Below are 21,663 nucleotides of genomic sequence, written 5' to 3' on the forward strand. Positions count from 1 at the left end.
CAGTTTCAATTGATCAAGGATGTACAGAAGCAGCTACACCCAAAGAAAGAACACTGGGAAATGAACATAAACTGCTTGCATTTTTGTTTTTCTCCCCAGGTTATTTATACCTTCTGAATCTAATTCTCCCTGTGCAATAAGAAACTCAGTTCTGCACACATATATTGTATCTAGGATATACTGTAACCTATTCAACATTTAAAAAAAAAAAGTGCTTCTACCCTTAAGGAGGCCAGTCATCACATTTTTGTAGCTCTTGAGTTGTCTGACTCTCTGTGACCCCATTTGGGGTTCTCTTGGCAAAGAAACTGGAATGGTTTGACATTTCCTTCTCCAGAGATGAGTAAACTTAGACAAAGTGACTTGACCAGGATCACACAGCTAGGAAGTACTTGAGGTTGGATTTGAACTTAGGTTCACCTGTTTCTAGGCGAGGCATTCTTTCCATTGCACTATCTAGGAGCCCATCATGTTTTCATGTGAGTGCATTTAGCATATTGCTGTTTAATGTGTTAGGGTTTATTTTCCTTTACTTTAGAGGTAGGAAAAACTGAATTTTTATTCCACATGCAATATTAATACATTATAACCACAGAGAATATAGTACCACAATATACAAACCTAAAATAAATACGTATGTATTTCATATTATCTCCTAGCATGGAAAGAATGGCAGATTTGATCGTGTGGAAAAGAGGAAGCAGAAACGAGAGAAATTTTGGACAGAGAGAAAAAAAAATGTTTAGGACTAGGGTAGAGGAAATCTGAAGAAGAAAGGAAAGGAGCAAGGGAAAATAAAAGATGTTTCATTTTCTGCCACATGGAATAAAGCTGCAAGAGCTAGTTCTACGAGCAAGTAGAGTCCACCTTGTGCGACCAGATCATCAGCCTAAATAAATTTTTTACCCATCTTTACCTCTAGTTTTCTGTGATGAATCAATCACAGAACTAAGAGAAGAATTTTCTGGCACTTTTCCAGGTCTGTAGCAAATTTATAACTTCTGTGGTAGAGAGCTGAGGATGGAAAATTCCCTTATGCTGCTACTTTTTTTTTCTGTTGATATGTGGATTTCTAATATTTTGTTATAAGTAAAACAACTATGAATGTTTTTGTAGTCTTTAAAAAATTTTTGTATGTTTTCATGATTTTTTTTAAGGACAAAGTTCTAGAAATTGACTATAATAGAACTTTTATTTTTTCACAGCTTCCATACTGAATTCCAACATTTATTACTAATTTTTTTTACATTCTAAGGGTTATAAGTTGGCATTTTAAAGTTATCTTTATGTACAATCCAAACATATTTTCATGTGATTAATGGTTTGTATTTTCTCATACAAAAATTTTCTGTTCATATCTGTTGGGGACATTTCTTCACTGGGATCTATTTATTTTGAAATTCTAGACAGCAGATCTATAGCTAATATGTACTACAAGTCATTCCTTCCCTCTAAATATGTTTCTTTTAGTTTTAGCGATCTTCATTTTTTGTTGTGCAAATCCTTTTATCTTCATATAAAGATTATCAATTTTTGCTCCAAAAGTTAGATTAATATCTAAGTGAGAATTTATTTTGGAGTATGGCAAGGATACTAAACACATTTTTTTTTTTTTGGCCACTCAGTTTTCACAGCAATTTTTATTTAAAAGTTATTCTTTCCATAGTGTTTTTTAAAAGCTGATTTTTATTTTATTTTAAATTTATTAGGTATTGAAAAAAGAGAACACTTCCAAATGGAAAACAGCACAAAAAAAATTGAAGATAACTGAAACCACGCATCTTTTAGTTATAGCTTGCTTTTTTAAAAGCAAAATTAAAAAAAATAAATTCAATATGTCATTTTCAAAGCTGTCTGCCTGTTTTTGTTTCCTTCTGATCTTCTGTCCTCAGAGTGTTTGTAAAGCAGTCTTATTAAATACTAACATTTAATTGGTGCATCAGATTCTATTTCTGAGTTCTCCTTTCTCTGTTCTTTTTCCAGTAAAAGGACATTTTCATAGCTATTCCTACAAAGTACATTTTGAGATTTGGTAGTGTTACTCCCTCTTTTGCTTTCTTTTTTACATTTGTTCTTGATATTCTTGACTATTTTTCCTTATGAATTTTATGACTTCAATTTTGTGAAGTCACCTATAAGAGTCTTGATTGGCCATACAAGTTTATTAATATTGCCATTTCTTAAATTTGTTCAATCTGACGATTGATAGTTCATTTTTGATGGATTTAGTATCTTCAGAATATATCTCTTAATAAGTAGACTGAAGCATTATTAATCAAAGTTATGGCTTATTAAATGGGCAGATTTGATTCAGAATTATAGATGGCCTTTTATTTGTTTCATTCTTCCTTGATTTTTATCTAAATAATTTTGAATTTGTCTTGGTATGTTTTGACAAATTAATGTTCAAATATCTGAGGTATTTGATTATTAGTATAAAGAACATTTCTCTATCAGTTTTTCCTTGATTCCCATTAGTACTGTATAAGAAGCAGATGATTTTAGTAGGTCTATCTTGCATCTTGCTACTTTTAAATTGATTTATTAAGCTCATTCTTTTGTTGAGTATCAAGTTTTCTAAATAAATGTCATCTGCAAATTGAGTATTTTAACTTTTTCATTGCTCCTTAATTTTTTAAATGCTTTATCATTATTGCGATTTATTGCTAAAACTGTTAAATAAGAATAGTGGGAGTGGGCATCCTTATTTATTAATGCTTTTCTCTTTAATGAGAATACTTCTGTATTGCATAAAATATTGTTATTCAGTCATATTTGACTGTTTTAACCCCGTTTGGGATTTTCTTGAAAAAGATACTGGAGTGGTTTGCCATTTTTTTCCAGATCATTTTACAGATGAGAAAACTGACAAAATCACAGAGTATCTGAAGCTACATTTGAACTCAGTAAGATGAGAATTCCTGACTTCGTGCCTGACATTCTATTCACTGCACCAATCTAGCTGCCCTATAGAACATATTAACCTTTTTTTTTTTTTCAAATGTATACTTTTAAATTATATTCTGGTAGGAATTTTTCTAGTTCTATATTTTAAACAGCTCTTAACAAAAATGCTATATTTCACTCAAAGGTTTTTTGGTCATATCTAATGAAATGATATGCAATTCCTTTCTAGATTCCCATCCTCTCCTAGTTAATAACGTAAATTACCCTTTAACTCACAAATCCTGGTCCCTTTGAATTCCAATAAAAGATCTGACCTGTTCCCAGCCCCACCCGGATCTGAACCAACTTTGGAGCTACACCCAAAAGCCCCTTGAGGTAAGTCTCCCATTATAAAAGGGAGACACTGGGACCACCCCCTCTTTGCAGAGATTCCAAATATGCTAGCCATGTGAGGAACCGCTGTCCTGTGCTCTCCTTATCTCTACTTTCGCCTATACTTTAACCTTGCTTACCCAATAATAAACCTCTTTTATCAATCTAGCTCTCGGGCCAATAAATGTTTTTATTGGGAAGTCACGCCATTACTAGACTCCATTGACCACCGTATCCTTGCGCCGAATCCAAGGGGATTGCAGAGGAGCTTTGCTTCACTCCCTGTACCCAAACCTGCCACTAGACCTCAACTAAACCCTAATTTCATTTAAGTACCCCAAATCTAGATCTCAACACTCCCATTTGTTTTCCTGGTACAAAAGTAACCTTGAATCCTATTTTATAACTTACTTGGTTATTAATGCATCACATTTTATATTCTTATAATGGGAGGACTAGACATTGAGGATCATGTCCTTAAAGCATTCTAAGTTGATTGTATAGAACATGCACTATTATTTCAATTATTCTACACTTGATTCTAATAAATAATGTGGAGCTTTGGATAATTATTTCCAGCCATGAATGACTAAGAAGCTGACACTGTGATGACATGGATCCAGAAGATCTGACAGCTTAGGAATTGCTATGTTGAGATATTATCCAATACTATCTTACTCTATTTTTTTTTTCCTCGCAGTAAGTAAAGTAAGGACTTCTGTGAGCCAGGTGATAAAAAAGAGCTGTTGCCCATCCATCTGACAGGTCTGTAAACAAATGATATGTCTGTTTCTTTTATATTTATTCTTTCCTAATTTTAGGTAAACAAGTATTCTGAGATATGAATGCTTGGACATCAATGTGAGTCCAGACAAACTCAGAGAACCTTAGCAGAGACCTGTTGGCAACTGAAGTCAGTAGTGGAATCGAGAGTGGCAGTGATTGATGAGAGAAGAAACGCCTATAGGCAGATGTGAAGAGAGATTTATGCTAAGATAACTTCAAGGAAAATTATTTCTTCATTTTCTTTTTTTGCTGAGGCAGTTGGGGTTAAGTGACTTGCCCAGGGTCACACAGCTAGGAAGTGTTAAGTGAGGTCACATTTGAATTCAGGTCCTCCTGACTTCAGGGCTGGTGCTCTATCCACTGCGCCACCTAGCTGTCCAGGTTCTCATTTCTTTCGTCATTTTTACCAAAAGTTATGGCACGATTTCTTACTCATTCTTTCTATTACTAATCAAAACTTTATTTAAAAAAATTAAATCAGTCCTTTTGTTATATTAAAAACTATGCATCTCTTTTGCTTGGACTTCCTCCTACTATTAATCATGAACATATACTACCTTCTGTTATCTGTTTCTCGGATATTTTCCCTTCTTTTCCTCTGTTATGATAAAAATTTATGTAATCTATGCTTTTGTAAAGCTCTGTGGGTTTTCAAATTTTTTGAGCAAGGCGTTTATCTTGAATTGAAAAATATAAATAATTTTAAATGCTTAGCTTTTTTTTTTTTTAAAGAGATTTGTTTGATGTTCAAAAGCTTACTTGAAATGGATAAGATTCTCAGAAAAATGGCTGACGTCCTTTTCTTTCTAACATACCATTTCCTGTTTCCATAGAAAATAGGGAATTTTGTTGAATAGATAATCCTGGGTAAAATCTTAGGTGCTTTTTAATTTTTTAAAAGTTATATGCCAAATAACTGTATGGACATGTATACATATATTGTATTGTATTTAACATATACTTTAACATGTTTAACATGTATTGGTCAACCTGCCATCTGGGGGAGAGGGAGAGGGGAAAGAGGGGAAGGAGGGAACAAAAGGCTTTGCAGTTGTCAATGCTGAAAAATTACCCATTCATATATTTTATAAATAAAAAGCTGTAATAAATAAAAAAGATATGCCAATGTTTTAAATCTTTCCTCCTATATTAAAAATTTCTGCGATTTTAATTATTATTCCTTGTCATGTGATTTCGATACTTTGCCCAGCTGTATTTTTCTTTGTTATTGTAATGTGAGAATTTAAGTATAACGTGTAGGAATCCTGCAAAAATGGCTGCCTGAATAGTAAACAACTGACCAGCTATCTCTTACCTATTCCAGCAAAATACTGAAGTATGCACCAAAATAAATAATGATCAAGAAACCCATTAAATTACAAGTGACTTCTTTACCCTCAATCTTCAACTTTTCAGAATAAAAAATTCAGGCAAAGGGGCCACAGAGAAGAGGAAAGCCTTGTCTTCTCACCCTAGCAAAACCAACACACTCTCCCAATGATCAAAGATGACTAGGGCACCTGTAGCCTTCCAGGATCTGAATCCAGAAAAAGTGAGGGGAGGGATTTAAACTAAAAAATTTAAAAAAAAAAAAGAAAGGAAAGATAAAAATTCCTATGTGTAAAATTTCTATATCATATACCAAAGAATAACTACTATGTAGAAAGGACAATAGTAGAGAAGCCCAGTAATTCTTAGGAGATAAAATTCCCAAAAGGAGTATTATTATATGCAAATGCACAAAGTATGAGTATAAAATAAAATGAATTAGAGATCTTAATAGATAAGAAAATTTGATCTGACAGCTATCACTGAGGCATGGAAAATGAGACTCATGACTAAAATGTTATTCTGGAAGGGCATATCTCATTCAAAAGAGAGTACTATGTGTTACAGAGACAGAAAGAATAAACAGAAAAGATATTCAGGAAATATTATGGCATAGAAGTCTTGGGGACTACAATTAACTAGATATTTGCAATAGTTCAATTCAAGGTTGCAATAGAACCAAAATAGTTCATGAGTTCATAAATTGTGATAGCATCTTTCAAAAGCTGGAGAAAAAAAAATGAAAACAACACTGTTCTACCAGATCACTCAGAGTCCCTTCCCCGTCAATCACTCTTTGATTTCTCATGGATCCATATTACCACTACTCCTCCTGGCTCCTTATCCAATTCTACCCTCCCCTTCTATTAGGGTTTGTGAACACTAATTCCATTTCTTTAAAATTGCCCTTTAGATTGGACTTCTTAATCTCACCTTTCTGCCACCTCCTTACAATCACAAAAACCTGTTGGTTTCTCTCCTGGAGATACTACATTCCAGGTTCCTTTCTCTAGAACTAAATGCACACTTTCAAGCACCTCAACCCATTGGACCAGAAAGAAGAGCAGATAAGATTCCTTCTCTTCACTGCCATTTTCAGGTTCTCCCCTTTCATCTTCACTTAGCTTCCTTTGAGGCTCATGGTCCAGATCCTATAAAGTGTTATCCAGACTACCAGACTGAAGATCTGTAGGACCATTGTGCTGACCTCCTTGTTGTACCTCTGTGAAACCTGGACAGCAAACTGGCACCATCCCAGGAAACAGAATCGCTTCCATCTGAATTGTCTTGGGAAGACTCTGAAGATGACCCGGCAGGGTGAGAGGCCGGACACTGAGGTCCATTCTTGAACCAAAGGGCCAAGCATCCTGTTCTGCTGCAGAGAGCAGCTCCACATTGTTCGAATTCCAAATGTATGCTTGCCAAAAACAACTATTTTATGGAGAACTCACATAGGGCAAGCATTCATAAAGTAGTCAGAAAAAGCAATATAAATCTCTTTTAAGAATTTTAGAATCAATTTGCGACATGGGACACACTGGCACATGACTGCCCAGCATGGCGTGCCCTCATCAGAGAAGGGCTCTATGAACAAAGCAGAATTGAATTAGCTAAGAAGAAAGAGGAGATGCTCAAAATTAGAGAAGCTACCCCAAATGTTCATAAAGACTCTTTGTGTCTGACCTGTGGCAGAGCATTCTGAGCTCCTATTGGTCTGATCAGCTAGAGTTGGACACACTAATTTGACTCTAACATAGTGATGTCATTTTGGTCCTCTTTGGGAAAGAAGGACATTGACCAACCAACCTGCTTTACAATCTTTTTCTTTACCTAGCCCCTAGTCTTATACTTGGAACTTACATGTTAATATTCCCTCAAAAATCCTTGTTTCCCAATACATCAATCTCAGTTCCTACAGATCAGCATTTTTATTCCAACTCAGCCACATTAATTTCATGTGGCTATTTATGTTTGCAAATCTTTTGAGGACTTTTTGTTCATCTATTGAGGAATGACTCCTGGTGTATTTGCATGAATTGCCTAAATATCTTTGCTAACAGACTTATATCAATGATCTTTGATGCAAATTCCTTCCTCTACCATCTATTCTGTTTTCATTGATTTCATTTATGTAGATTGTTAATATTAATCAAAATTATTCAAAATTAGTTTAAAATTAGTCAATATTTTATCTTTAAAATAACATAACTTATTTGTTTAAGAATTCTAACTTTCACTATAGTTGGGGCAAGATACTTGATCTTGTATTTTTCAGTTTTAAAAAAAAGTATGATATCTCAAATTGTGAGTCATGTATTCATTTAGAGCTTACTGTAGTGTGATATAAATTGTTTATCTAATTTTAATATCTATCAGAATTCTTTTCCGTTTTCAATCTGTCCTCATCATAGGTGGAATCTTTCTTTCAGTATTTAATTTAGTCGGATTTATCAAACACTGCACTACTACTTTTGATTGCTTTTGTCTCACCTATCCAGTCTGATCTAGAGATATACTTTTGTTTTTTTAAATCAATACTTAAATTTTTTGATGACTACTATTTTGTAATAGAGTTTAAAGTCTGATAATGCTTTGCCTCCTACATTCACATTTTTTCTCATCCTTGCTATCATTTTCCTTGCTATTTTACATTTTTTTCTCCTCAATGAATTCTATTATTTTACCTCACTTTCTCCCCCAATTTAGGGTTCAATATTAGTAACAAAGGTTGGTTGGCATAACCTTTTAAATTAATTTAAGTAGTATTATCATATTTTGGCCACAAGCAGAGAATTTCTCTTCAAATATTTAAATCTCCCTTTATATCTTTAAAGGGTTTTGGAATTGTACTTATGTAAATATTGTGTACTTTAGCAGATCAACACCTAGTTTTTAGTTATTTTGAATGGATTTCTCTTATGTTTCTAACTGACTTTTAAAGTATATAAAGACTTCAGCTTCTGAGATAAGAGCTCACTATTTGACAAAAATTGCTGGAAAAATTGGAAAACAGTACAATAGAAACCAGGCATTGACCTATATAACAAGATAAGGTCAAGATGCGTTCATGATTTAAACATAAAGGGTGATACTAAATAAGCAAATTAGAAGAACAAGTAGATTATTTCCTCTCAGATCTATGGAGAAGGAAGGAATTGTGGCCAAAGAACTAGAATATATTATGGAATGCAAAATGGATAATTTTGATTATATTAAGTGAAAAAAATTTTGTACAAACAAAATCAAGGCAGACAAGATTAAAAGGCAAGCAGTAAACTGGGGGGGGGGGGGAGGAGGGGAAGAGGGGAGATCTTTACAACCAGAGATTTTGATAAAGGCCTCATTTCAAAAATATACAGAGAATTGACTCAAATTTAAAATAATACAAGCCATCCTCCACTTGATAAATGGTCAAAAACCAATTGTCAGAGGAAGAAATTAAAACTATTTCTAATCATATGAAAAAATGTTCAATTACTACTGAGTAGAGAAATGCAAATTAAGACAACTCTGAAGAACTGATCCAACCATTCTGTACAGTAATTTGGAATCATGCCTAAAGGGCTATCAAAGTGTATATACTCTTTGATTCAGCAGTGTCTCTACTGGGTCTGTATCCCAAAGAAATAAAAAAAAAAAAAAAAAAAGAAAAAAGAAAAAGGATTCACATGTGCAAAAATGTAGTGGCCCTTTTTTGTAATGGCAAGGAACTGGACACTGTGCTGATGCCCATCAATTGGGGTATATGAATATAATGGAATATTATTGTTATATAAGAAATAATCACCAGTATGATTTCAGAAAGGTCTGGAGAGACTTAGATGAACTGATGCTAAGGGAAGTGAGTAGAACCAAGAGAACACTGTACATGGCAACAACAAGATTATGTGATAATCAACTCTAGTGGACATGGCTCTTTTCAACAATGAGGGGACTCGGGGCAATTCCAACAGACATGTGATGGAAAGAACCATCTGCATCCAGAAAGAGGATTGTAGGGATTGAATCCCTACATAGTGGATCACAACATAGTTGTGAAAACACCTTTTTTATTGTTGTTTTCTTGCTTTTTTTTTTCTTTCTCATTTTTTTCCTTTTTTATCTGATTTGTCTTGTGTAGCATGATATTGTGGAAATATGTATAGAAGAATTGCACATGTTTAACATATATTGGATTATTTGCTGTCTAGAGGAGAAGGATGGGGGAAAGGAAAAAGAAAAATTTGGAACACAAGATTTTACAAGGGTGAATGTTGAAAACTATCTTTACATATATTTTGAAAATAAAAAATTATTATTAAAAATACAGCATAGAAAAAGATAATCTTTGTGAGTTTATTTTACATCTTGTAACATTTCAGCTAATTTCTAGAGTTTTCTAAGTACATAATCATGTTGTCTGCTAAAAAGGATAATTTTGGTTCCCTTTTTGCTGATGCATACTTTTAAGTTTGTTCTTTTGTCCTATTACTATAGGTGGAATTCATAGAATTATTAAAATAATAAATGAAGAAAAATCATTTTTGCTTTATTTCTGTTTGTATTGGTTTTTTTTTTTTATTTGAAACACTTTCATCTCTTGGTTTTAAATATATAAAATGAGTGGTCCCCTTCCATACCTATGATTTTTAGGGTATTTAACACATGAGGGATATATTTTGTCAAAAGCTTTTTTCCATGTATATGGAAATAATCATGGAATCATCTTTGTTGTCTATAAGATCAGTCATGCTAATTGTTTTCCTGATGTTTAACCATCTTTGTGTCACTGGAATGAATCCAACCTAGAAAGAGTGAAATTATTTTTAACTACATTTCTATAGAAATAATATTGTATTTTAAAACTTACATTAGCATTCATTAGTAATATTGGTTTATTCCTCTTTCTCTTCCCTCTCTAATAAGTTTCTATTTTGTGCATCAGGACAATATTGGTCTCATAAAAGAATTTTGATAAAGTGCTTTCTGTCTCTATTTTTAGAATAATTTTTGTAAATTTTGACTGTAATTATTCTTTAAATGTTTGATAGAATTCGTGAATTCTAAACCCATCTGACTCAGGGCTTTTTTTTTTTTTTTTTTTTTTTTTTGGTTTGGAATTTTTGCTTGACTTCTTTTTCTTAGAAAAAGTTGTGTAAGCTCTTTATTTATTGTTTTGTCAGTTTGGAAGTTTTATTTTTTTTGTAGGTATTCACCAATTTTCCTTGAATTCTTGATTTCATTGGCATATAATTATGCATAGTAATTCAGATAATTCTTTTTTTGTTATGAATTTGCCTCATTCACCTTTTATCTCAATAATTTTGGTTTTTTCTTTTCTTGATCAGTTTCCCTAATAGTTTATTAAGCCTGTTATTTTTTCAAAGATCAGTTTTATCAGTTCTATACCTTTTAATTTTCTCTGTTTTCAAGATTAAAAAAATCTGTTTAATGATTCCTAATAAATGTCCTAATTTAATAATTCCTAAATAACTAATTTATTTTCTAGTTTTTAAAAAGTTGTATATTTAGTTTATCAGTCTTTTTCTTCTGTTAATATAAGTTTTCAGGGATATTAATTTTGTTCTGAGAAATATAAGACCTAGTTCTCAAAATTATTGGTTTTTTGTTTGTTTCATCTTATCATCACCTTTAATATAATTAATTATGGTCTGTATAAGTCATTCTTTGATTTTTGTCATTAGTTTCCATTTAGGTTTGCATCTTTTGCTCTCTCTTCTCTAGGTAATCATGATACTATTTCCTTTACCAATTTGTTGCCTCCCTTTCTTTCTTTTGCTGGATCAATATCCACATACATATCATACCAATTAACTGTGATATATAACACAGCTGTATTCTGTGACTTCTCTTCATATATATATATATATATATATATATATGTATGTATATATATGTATACATACACAGTACATTATATACTATATACAGTATTACTTTCCTCCCTCTTGCTGACTTCATCAGCTCTTATGCATTTATTTATGATCTCTTTGTAGATGAGTCCCAAAACTAAACATTTATCCCAAATATCCTTTCTGATTTCCAGTTACAAATCTCTAACTACTTAATGTACTTTAGGAGACTCACTTAGGCAGGTGAGTCAAGGATGGATCTAAATCAGGAGAGACTGGAGGAAGGAAATAGAAGGCAATATTGCAATGGTCCATATGAGATACAATGAGGGCTACAGTAGGATAACAGCCTCTATGTGATTAGATAGAAGGGAGAATACAGGAGGTGTTGTGAATGATACTATTTAGCAATGAATTGGATATGTGAGCTAAGTGTGATTAAAGAATCAAGGGTATGAAGTAGATAAGTTGGAGGATAGCAATGTTCTCAATAGTAATGGGAATATTTGGAATTTGGGAAGGACTTTCAGGGATATATGTGAAGATAATTAATTCTGTTTTGCATATGTTGGATTTTAGATGTTTATAGGACAATGAGTAGAAGGCATCCAATAAATCAGTGCTGGAGGGGAAACCATTATTCTATGTAAATAGATGTAATGAATTTAGAACTAAATATAATAATTTGCCTCTGAAAGATATACATAGCATTTATAAAATTTATCTCACTCCCTACTGAGTATTCCTATACAAAGGGATATAAAGATGTGGCCTTATTCTGAAGTTTCTAGTCTAATTGTGAAGATTAGACATAGGAAAACAAGATACCGATAAATGCAAATGTGTAAGCATAATGGGAAGGTAAGATGTTCCCCAAGATGAAATAAACAATTATTTATCGAAGGCTTATGTGGATATGATCTTGTCTCTAGGTACCCTAAATTATCAAACTGTGGAATTTCAGATGTCTGAGATGATAAGAATGTCTCTTCAAATACGGTTTAGGCAGGAAGCTGAGGTTAAAGGATTTTTTTTTAAGTATTTGGGAATTTTAAAATATACAACAACAGCCATTTTTAAAAATTATGTGGCACTAGACAAGACATACAGAAATCTGGGAATTATTTACTTAGAGAGGATAAATGAAGTTATGTGCTGATGAGATCAACAGAGCTTTGAGAGCCCACAGTTAGTGGGCATGAGCTAGACAGAGTAAAGGAGAAGAAGAAGTGGTCAGATAGGTAAGAAGAAAACTATGAGAGATGAATATTATGAAAATCTGGAAAGCAGAGAATATCGAGGAGAAGAGAATGATGAACAATATCAAAGATTTCAGAAAAGTCAAGATTGAGAAAAAGACCCTTAGATTTGGCAATTAAGAGATTAACGGTCCCTTTGGACAGAGCAATTTCATTTGAAAGATGAGACTGGAAGCCAGATTGCAGTGTTTGGAAGAGAGTGAGAGAGAACATATGAAAAATAGAGGGATTAGAGGTTAAGAAGACACTGAAGAGATCAGGGTGAGAGGTTGTGTGGAAAGATAAAGACATGATCAGACAAAGGCATTCTAGAGTTTATGAACATGAAAATAAAATCATTATGGATTATGGCAAAATCAGGGGCATGATTATCTCTCTCTGTGTTGCTGAGATGAAGTAAAAGAGTAAGTTATAGAGAGAGCTGATAGAGAGAACAAGGAAATTGTGGTTTTTGAAGAAACATCACTATGTATGTTGAAACTTCCTAGTTTCATAAATGAAGTTATGTGCTGATGAGATCAAATAAGATGATATAGAGGGAAAAGACAGAGCTTTGAGAGCCCACAGTTAGTGAATGGTGAACTGAATAGAAAAGTTGATATTAAAACACAAGACTTAAGAGAAGCATAAAAAGATAAATATGAATGAGAAATTGTAAGAGATTAAACAAGTTTAAACTGTTTGCATTCCTACATGGGAAGAGGGTATAATTAACTCTTAAGAACTTTATCATCACTAAGGCAATTAGAGGGAGTCTACTTAGACAGAGGACATAAGTGTGAGACAAAGAAGAATGGAAAGGTGAGAGAGCAATGCACTCGGAAAACAGGGAATGGAGAAGAAGTAAGGGGAAAGTCATCTTATACACACAAAAAGAGTGCAAGGAATAGTTTATACAATGGAATGGGGAGGAATGAGAGTGGTAGGACAATACTTGAACTTTACTCTCATCTAAGCTGGTTCAAGAAGGGAAGAATCTACATACAAACAATTGGGTACAGAAATAGAACATACATACATATAAAGATACAGAAATCCATCTTACCTATTAGAGAAATAAAAGGGAAAGAGGCTAAGGGAAAGGAGTCGAGGAAGAGAATTAAAAGAAAATAGATTATGGGAAGCAAAAACAAACTCTTAAGGAAGGAGCTGGGGGGGGAAGGACAAATATAAGGAGTAGGATAGAGGGAAATATAGTTAGCAATCATTGTGAATGTGAATGGAACTAAATTTACCAATAAAAGGAAAAATCATAAAATGGACTAGAAATCAAAATCCAACAATATGTTGCTCATAAGAAACACAATTTAAACAGGAAAAAACAGTTAAAATAAGGGGTTAGAAGAGAATCTATTTTGTGTTAGCATAAGTTAAAAAGGCAGGGGTAGCAATAGTGATCTCCGAAAAAGCAAAAACAAAAATAGATCTAACTGAAGGCAATAACCAGGGAAACTACATTTTGCTAAAATATATTTTATACCAGGACTTCTTAAATTTTTTCTACTTGAAACTCCTTTTCACCTGAGAAATTTTTATGTGACCCCCAGATATACAGGTATAAAAAAATAGATATACAATCACTTAACTGATAATAAACCATAACTTTGTAACCCTCACATTCAGTTATAAGACTCCTTAATACCCAAACTCTTTTTTAAAAAAGCTTTTAATTTTCAAAACATATGCATAAATAATTTTCAACATTCACCCTTGCAAAATCTTGTGTTCCAATTTTTTTCTCCTTCCACTTCCTCTAGATGGCAAATAATATAATATCCAAATTCTTATAGGAAAAGTTAAGTGAGTTATAGGAGGAAATATATGGTAAAACTTTTGTTTGTCCTTCATTTTTGAAAATGACTTGACTTGCATGTGAATTGGATTTAAGTGAGGTAGAGTTACAAAGTCATCAGCCTCACTCTTCCAGAGTCATAGTAAACTCTGAAAAAAATAGTAGGGAAGCTCTATCTCTCACAGAACTACATTAAATCTAACCACAAAAAAATCAAGAAGGAGATAAAGAGAATTTCAGAAAAGTTAGTTATAACAGACTGCTAAAGAATATTGAATAGGAATAGAAAAGAGCTCAGTTGTATATGATTCTTTCACAAAAAAACTAAGTACCGAGGCAGAAAAAGCTCTTAAAGACGTGCAGAAAAGAAATCCTATAAAATGCATCTTTTTGTGACCATAAAACTTACTTTCTATTTTTGATTGTATGAAGAATACAAAGAAAAGAGAGAGAGTTCAAGTATAGGGGTCATGAATCAGAAAAGGTGGGTCTTGAGTAAATAGAAAGAGAAGACAAATAACGAGTGAAAGAAATTATTTTTTCAAAAGGGGTGCAAAAATGAAATTAAAAGAACTAATGAGCAAACTAATTGAAGAGGAAAAGAGGAAAGAAAAAAAAGAGAAGGAAGAAATGTATACTTAAATAAAAGCAGGAGATTAGGAATTAAAAAACAAAACACTAAAGGGAAATGGGTAATAAACAAAAATAGGGGATCTGGGGTAAGGCAAACAGTTTAGATCAATGAGGGGTTGGGGAAGAAGTGTCCTACCATATGGCAGTGTCCTCTCTTGCATCTGCAACAAATAGCATTGTTCTGAGAGTGAGGCACATTGGAAAGAGGGAATACATAAGGAAAGCCTTACAAGATGGTGATCAGAAAATACCTAGAGAACAAAGCCTAAAATGGTTATCTTTAGGGTTACCTTTAAAAAGAAAAGATTCAAGTAAAACAATTGAAGGAACATAATATTAGGTTTACATAAGAAGAAAGAAAAAAAATCATAACAATTCTCCACCTCCACCACCACCAATTTTTGAGACAGATGGAGGAAAATACAAAACTCTTCTAACTTGAAATGTGAATGAATTAAATAATATAATGAAATAAAAAAGAGTAACAGATCAGATAAAAAAATTTCAAAATTGGAAACATTTAAATATCAACAACAATCACAAAATAAAACTGAGGGAGTGGAGAAAAAAATTATTATGCATCAAGTAAGTAAAAAAAAGCAATCATTATCATGCTATCAAGCAACGTAAAAACAAGTATTCCAAAAATAAAAGTGGATAAACAAAGAAATTATATTAGGGTGAAAGGGACCATAGACAACAAGTGAATATTCAGTAATAAACTTATTTGCAACAAATGCTTAGTAATAAAATTTGAAAAAGAAACATTATTTACGCCCAAGAAAACATAAATAGTAACACAATTTTAACAGAAAACTACCATATCCCTTTATCTATTTGGGATAAGTCTAACAGAAAGATAAACAAAAGAGAAAGTATGGAACTGAACAAATTTCCGAAGACACTAGAGTTAAAAGACTTTTGCATTTCCTAAATGGGACACCAAAAATGTATACATATTTCTCTGCACTACATGGAACTTTTACAAAAACCGACCAGATTCTAAGGAACAAAGATATTCAAACAAATGTAAGAAGGCAGATATATTCAATACATCCTTTACAAACCACAATGTAGTAAGAATAGAAATTGATTCAGGGACCACAAACAAAAGATACATACCCAAAGAGAGACTTAACAGTGAAATTTTAAATAATTAATGCGTAAAGAACAAATCATAGAAACAATTAACAACTATGTAAAAGAAAAAGATATTGATGAAACAAAATACCAAAATTTCTGAGATGCAACTAAAATAGTTCTTGGAAAAATTCATGCATCAACAAAATAGAAAAATAAAAGATTAATGAACTAAATAAATTAAATTATTTATCTTAATTTAATTTAAAAATAAAAAATAAACGAAACTTTTAAAAGTTTCAAAAAGCACAAAAGAGAATATGTTAAAAATTAGAGTGGAAATAGATAAATTGGAAACCAAAAAAATAAATAAATAAAACTAAAAGCTGGGGGAAAAAACTAATAAAATTGATAAATTTTTGGCTCACCTAAAAAGCATAGAGCAGAAAATTGAAGCAATAAAATAACAAATGAGCAAAGTGAAATCACAGCTAAACCAGAAGAAATAAAAAGAATAATCAGAGCATGTTATGCAGAATTATATGCTAAAAATAAACAAACCTGAGAACACAAAGAAATGGAGAAGTATCTTCCAAAAAGTATACTCAAACTATTAGAAGAACCAAAGGAAGCAAATAAAGTAATCACAGAAAGTTAAATAGATTTAACTCTAAATGAACTACAAAAGTGGGGATGGAGGAGGAACCTTGGACTGGAAAGGAAAATTCTATCAAGATTAATGTTTTTGACATTTTATAATTTTGAGTTCAAAATTCTTTCCCTTCATTCAGCCCTTTCCCTTGCCATTGAAGCAAGCAAAATGATACTCATTATACATGTAAAATAATGCTAAATGAATTTTCCTTAGTAGCCATGGTGCACCTCTCAAAAAAAAAAAGCAAGAACAATAAAGTTTAAAAAAAAAAAAAACTTCAATCTGCACCAAGAGTTCATCATTTTTCTCTCTGGAAGTAACTAGTATTTTTCATCATCAATTCTTTAGAATTGTGGATCATTGTCTTGATCAGAGGAGCTTAAATCTTTTATAATTTATTATTATAATATTGCTATTATTGCATATAATGTTCTTTGGGTTCTATTTATTCTACTTTGTATCAGTTTCAGTCTTCCCAGTTTTTTCTGAAACTATCCCATACTACATTTATTAATAGCACAATAGTATCCCATGACAATTATATATCAAAACTTGTTCAGCCATTCCTCATGTGATGGGCATCTCCTCAATTTCCAATTGAGCTATGATAAATCTTTTTTTTGTACATATGGATCTTTCTCCTTTTTCTTTGATCTCTTTAGAATATAGGACCTAAAGGTGATATTGCCAAGTCAAAGAGTATGCTACAGTTTTATAGCTCTTTGGGTCCAGTTCCAAATTGTTCTCTAAAATGTATCAGTTTACTACTCCATCAAAAATTCATTGATATACCTATTTTCCCACATCCTCTCCAACATTTGTCTTTTTTCCTTTTTGTCAGGTAAGCCAACATGATAAGTATTTTATCAAAAATTTAGAAAACAATTTGTAACCATACTTCACAATTTATTTTCAAAAACTGAAAAAAATAACCCTACTCGGCTGTAAGAAACAGTACATATGATGAATACAGAGAAGCATTAGTATATGTGAACTGATGCAGAGTGAGATAAACAGATACAAGAACAACTACAATAATGTAAATAAAAAGAACAGTACATCAAAAAAAAAGGTAACAAAATTATAAAGATCAAGTGGGACTCAAATGAAGAGATATGAGACTCCACTCCCCAACCTTCCAAAAAGGTGTTACATGTTTTCAAGCTTTTTTAATGTACTGATCAGTTTTCTTTTGTTTTTTTCTCTCCAAAAGAAAAAAAAAAATGGGGCAGCTAGGTGGTTCATTGGATAGAGCACCAGCCCTGAAGTCACGAGGCCCTGAGTCCAAATCTAGCCTCAGACATTTAATACTTCCTGGCTGTTTGACCCTGAGCAAGTCACTTAACCTAATTGCCTCAGTAGAAAGAGAGAGAGAGAGAGAGAGAGAGAGAGAGAGAGAGAGAGAGAGAGAGGAGAAAGAAAGAAAGAAAGAAAGAAAGAAAGAAAGAAGAAAGAAAGAAAGAAAGAAAGAAAGAAAGAAAGAAAGAAAGAAAGAAAGAAAGAAAGAAAGAAAGAAAGAAGGAAATATTATTTGTCAGATGGGATGACTCTTGGGGAGTGTAATAGGGCAGAATGCATGGAATAATGTGGTGAGATAAGAAACAGAAAATAGCATGCCTCTAAATAACGAAATCATACAGTGAGCAATGAAAGGGCATATGGAAGGTATAATCAGGTTCAATGAAAGGGCATATGGAAGGTATAATCAGGTTCTAACATAAAACTAAGGAGGAACCCTGAAGAAATACAGAGTAAAGAACATAAACAAGGAATTATATGAAAAGAATAATAGATCTGTTAGCTAAGTGGTAAAGCAAAGGAATATCAGGTAAGACAGCTATAGTTCTCCACTGATACATTTTACACATCAGGATAAAATGAGGAAGGCATACAGCACTTTCAGTGGACTCTGTGTTGAACTTTGGACAAGAATCACAGAAGATGAACAAACATGAATAGGTCTCAGTATCACTGGAGAAAATCTCTCTGATTTGGGAGATTTCCTGACATCAGATATCCATTTGAATATCCTCCCTTCCATCTCCTTAATTATCCAAGGGATGTTTTCTTGTTAACACAAATAACTAATTGGTGAGATTTCAGGTGTTAATTGGGAAATATTTTTAATAGGAGAGCAACCAGCCTAAACCAAAGCACTCAATCTTTTTCAACTGTGAAAAGCCAGTTCTGAGTGGGAAATGAAAAATGATTTGTGGGTACCAGACCTTTCCCTCCATCAGAGACAAGGATTAGTAATCACAAACATAACTTTCCCATCTCTCCTCCTCCAAGGTATCATTCAAATTCTTCTTCTATCAGTTCTTGGCACATAGTAGGTCCTTAAAAATGCTTGTTAAATGACTAAAAGCTAAACATTTACAGTGAAAACTTGAACCTTGGCTTTGCTGAACCTCTAGCAAGTTCAATCTAATCCTCAGTTACTAGAGAACTCTCCTTTTTCTCTTACTTGTGTTTCTATCAATTTATCTAGATTTCACCAGTTTTATCTACTCATAGTTGTTTGCTTATTCAATATGAATTAGTATTTAGAAACACAGCTACTTAACAGATATACAAAATAGTAACATTTTGCTCTTCCCCAAAAAACATGCAAGCAGATCTATGTAGCATGGGCTTTTCACCAAAGCTGTTTTCATTTTTTATCAAAAATATCCTTTGAGATTTTCCCCTTACTCTTTTGTTTGATGAACTTACTTAATGTATTCATCAGAAGTCCAGTGCCATCCTGAGATCTGTTATGCATGGTCTCCATATCAGAAATCCATTGTTGAGATTCAGCAGATGAGGTCTGATGGCTTGGTACATGTTTTACTGAAATAGAATTTGAGAGTTTGCATCCTTCATCTTCTGAATCACTAGAACTATCTTCACTACTTGAAGATGAAGAACTTTGGGATTCTGAAGAGCTATCAGAACTAGTCATCTGGTCCATTATACTAGCTTCTGCCTTCAGTTCTGAAAATAAAATAAGAAACAAATGAACAAATTTAAATTTAAAGCTAATGAAAATGTAAAGATGATGGCTATGAAATTTTTGATGAAAATGGGTAAAATCATCCATTAATAGGATACAAGATATTATGTAAACAAAAGCACTTTTTAATATTGATTAGGATAATCAGAATTATAAACTAACATAGGCCATCAACAATACAGAAATCTACGTTCTACAGAGCATAAATATGTGCTTACATTAAAAAGTTAATATCTTACATAAAATATACTAAATGAGCTGAAAAATAGATTTAAGGATATACTTAAAAAACAGAGGATCAATATATTATTTTCAGTAAAGCAAATCAGCTTAATTTTTTAAAATCATGCTTATTTATTTTTAGCATTCATTTAAAAAATTTTGAGTTCCACATTCTCTTCTGTCCTATACTCCTTCACCATGTGTTGAGAAGGCAAGCAACATGATGGTTATTATATATGTGAAGTCATGCAAAATATAATCCCACAGTAACCATATTGCAACAATAAAAAAAACCACAACAACACAAGAAAATAAAGTTTAAAAAATGTGTTTCAATCTATATCTGAATTTATCAGTTCTATCTCTGGAAATAGATAGCATTTTTCATCATAAGTCTTTTGGAATTGTCAGGGATTACTGTATTGATCAGAATAGCTAAGTCTCTCAGTATTATCATTACAATATTGTTGTTTCAGTGTACAATATTCTTCTTGTTCTGTTCAATTCACTTTGGACTGGTTCATACAAGTCTTCCCAGGTTTGTTCTGAACCCATCCCCTTTGTCATTTTTTACAACACAATAGTTTTCCATCACAATCATATACTACAATGTTTAGCCATTCCCAATAGATAGGCATTTAGTTTCCTTTGTTTAGTTTCCTTAAATGCTTAAGTATTCTTTAATGTTAAGTGTACATATACTTAATTCTAAATTAATGCTTGAAAAGTCTTTTTGCTTTTTAAAAAGGACTTAGAATACTGTATTATAAGCCTACCAGAGACCAAAAACCCATAAAATAGTGCAGGAAGAGATCTGGACATCATTCTGTCTAGAAGATTCACTTACCAGGAACTGAATTCTAGAGTGATGTACCTTATAGAAGGTTAGAAAGTTAAATCATGACAGAAGGAGAACAATTCTAAATTGAAGACTCTTTGCAGGCCATTCTGCCTCAAGAATATCTCTTAAACATCTCTCTAAAATATGGTAAAATCACAAAAAAATTTTCTATCAGTGAAATATTCCCTCTGTAAGCCAGATAAATAGTGCTTTGGCAATGACAGAACCATAATATGAATGAAGCAGAAAATAATTCAATCAAAGTTTCAGGGAGATAATAAGAGTTAATAGAAAATTCTTTTTTTTATTTGATTTTTTTTTCATTAATTCCCTTGAGATTCTCGAATAGAAAATTCTTGTGGCAAAAAAAGGAAACTAAAACTAATCTGACAGCCAAGTCAGACAACTTTTTTGGTATTATGTTCCCAGGGAAAACAAACTAAAGAATCACTTAGTTCTCTTGATAACTCCCTATGAATGTGTGTTTAGGAAGGCATTAAACTAAAGTAGAATCAGTAAAGAGAGAAATATATCCTAATGAAATTAAAATAAGAATGATGGTAGGAATGATATTCTATGATTCTTACTTTTTCAGATAAGTATTAACAAGGAAGAAAATTTGGGAAAAAATTTTTTTGGCTTTAAATGTTTATCTACCCATATGTGAATCATAGATATTTAACGAAATTAACAGGAGGGTTGTGCTATAAATTAACATATAGAAGTTAGATGACCACATGGAAAGGACACCAGACAGAGGATTCCTGCATTGGGTTGGAGACTTTGTATAGAAAAGGAACAAAACCATAATTCAAAAAGAAACTTTTGTAAAAAGAGACCTTGCATTGACCTTAGAGAAATCTCCTAGCAGCCTAAAGTAAATCTATCCAAGAAAGAAAATCATAAGTGACTCTTAATTATTATTCTTGAACTATAAATA

At 32.3% G+C, this 21,663-nt stretch overlaps 1 protein-coding gene across 1 annotated transcript in view; it reads right to left on the bottom strand.

Annotated features, from left to right (window-relative positions):
• Positions 1-21,663, bottom strand: part of EAF2 (ELL associated factor 2) — a 57,411-nt gene that overhangs the window by 2,318 nt on the left and 33,430 nt on the right. The window contains exon 5 of the mRNA XM_051985374.1: positions 19,381-19,641. Coding sequence (XP_051841334.1) covers positions 19,381-19,641 — 261 coding nt within the window. The remainder of the gene's footprint in view (positions 1-19,380; positions 19,642-21,663) is intronic.

Source organism: Antechinus flavipes, chromosome 3 (assembly GCF_016432865.1).
Source record: "Antechinus flavipes isolate AdamAnt ecotype Samford, QLD, Australia chromosome 3, AdamAnt_v2, whole genome shotgun sequence".
NCBI classification, from domain to species: domain Eukaryota; kingdom Metazoa; phylum Chordata; class Mammalia; order Dasyuromorphia; family Dasyuridae; genus Antechinus; species Antechinus flavipes.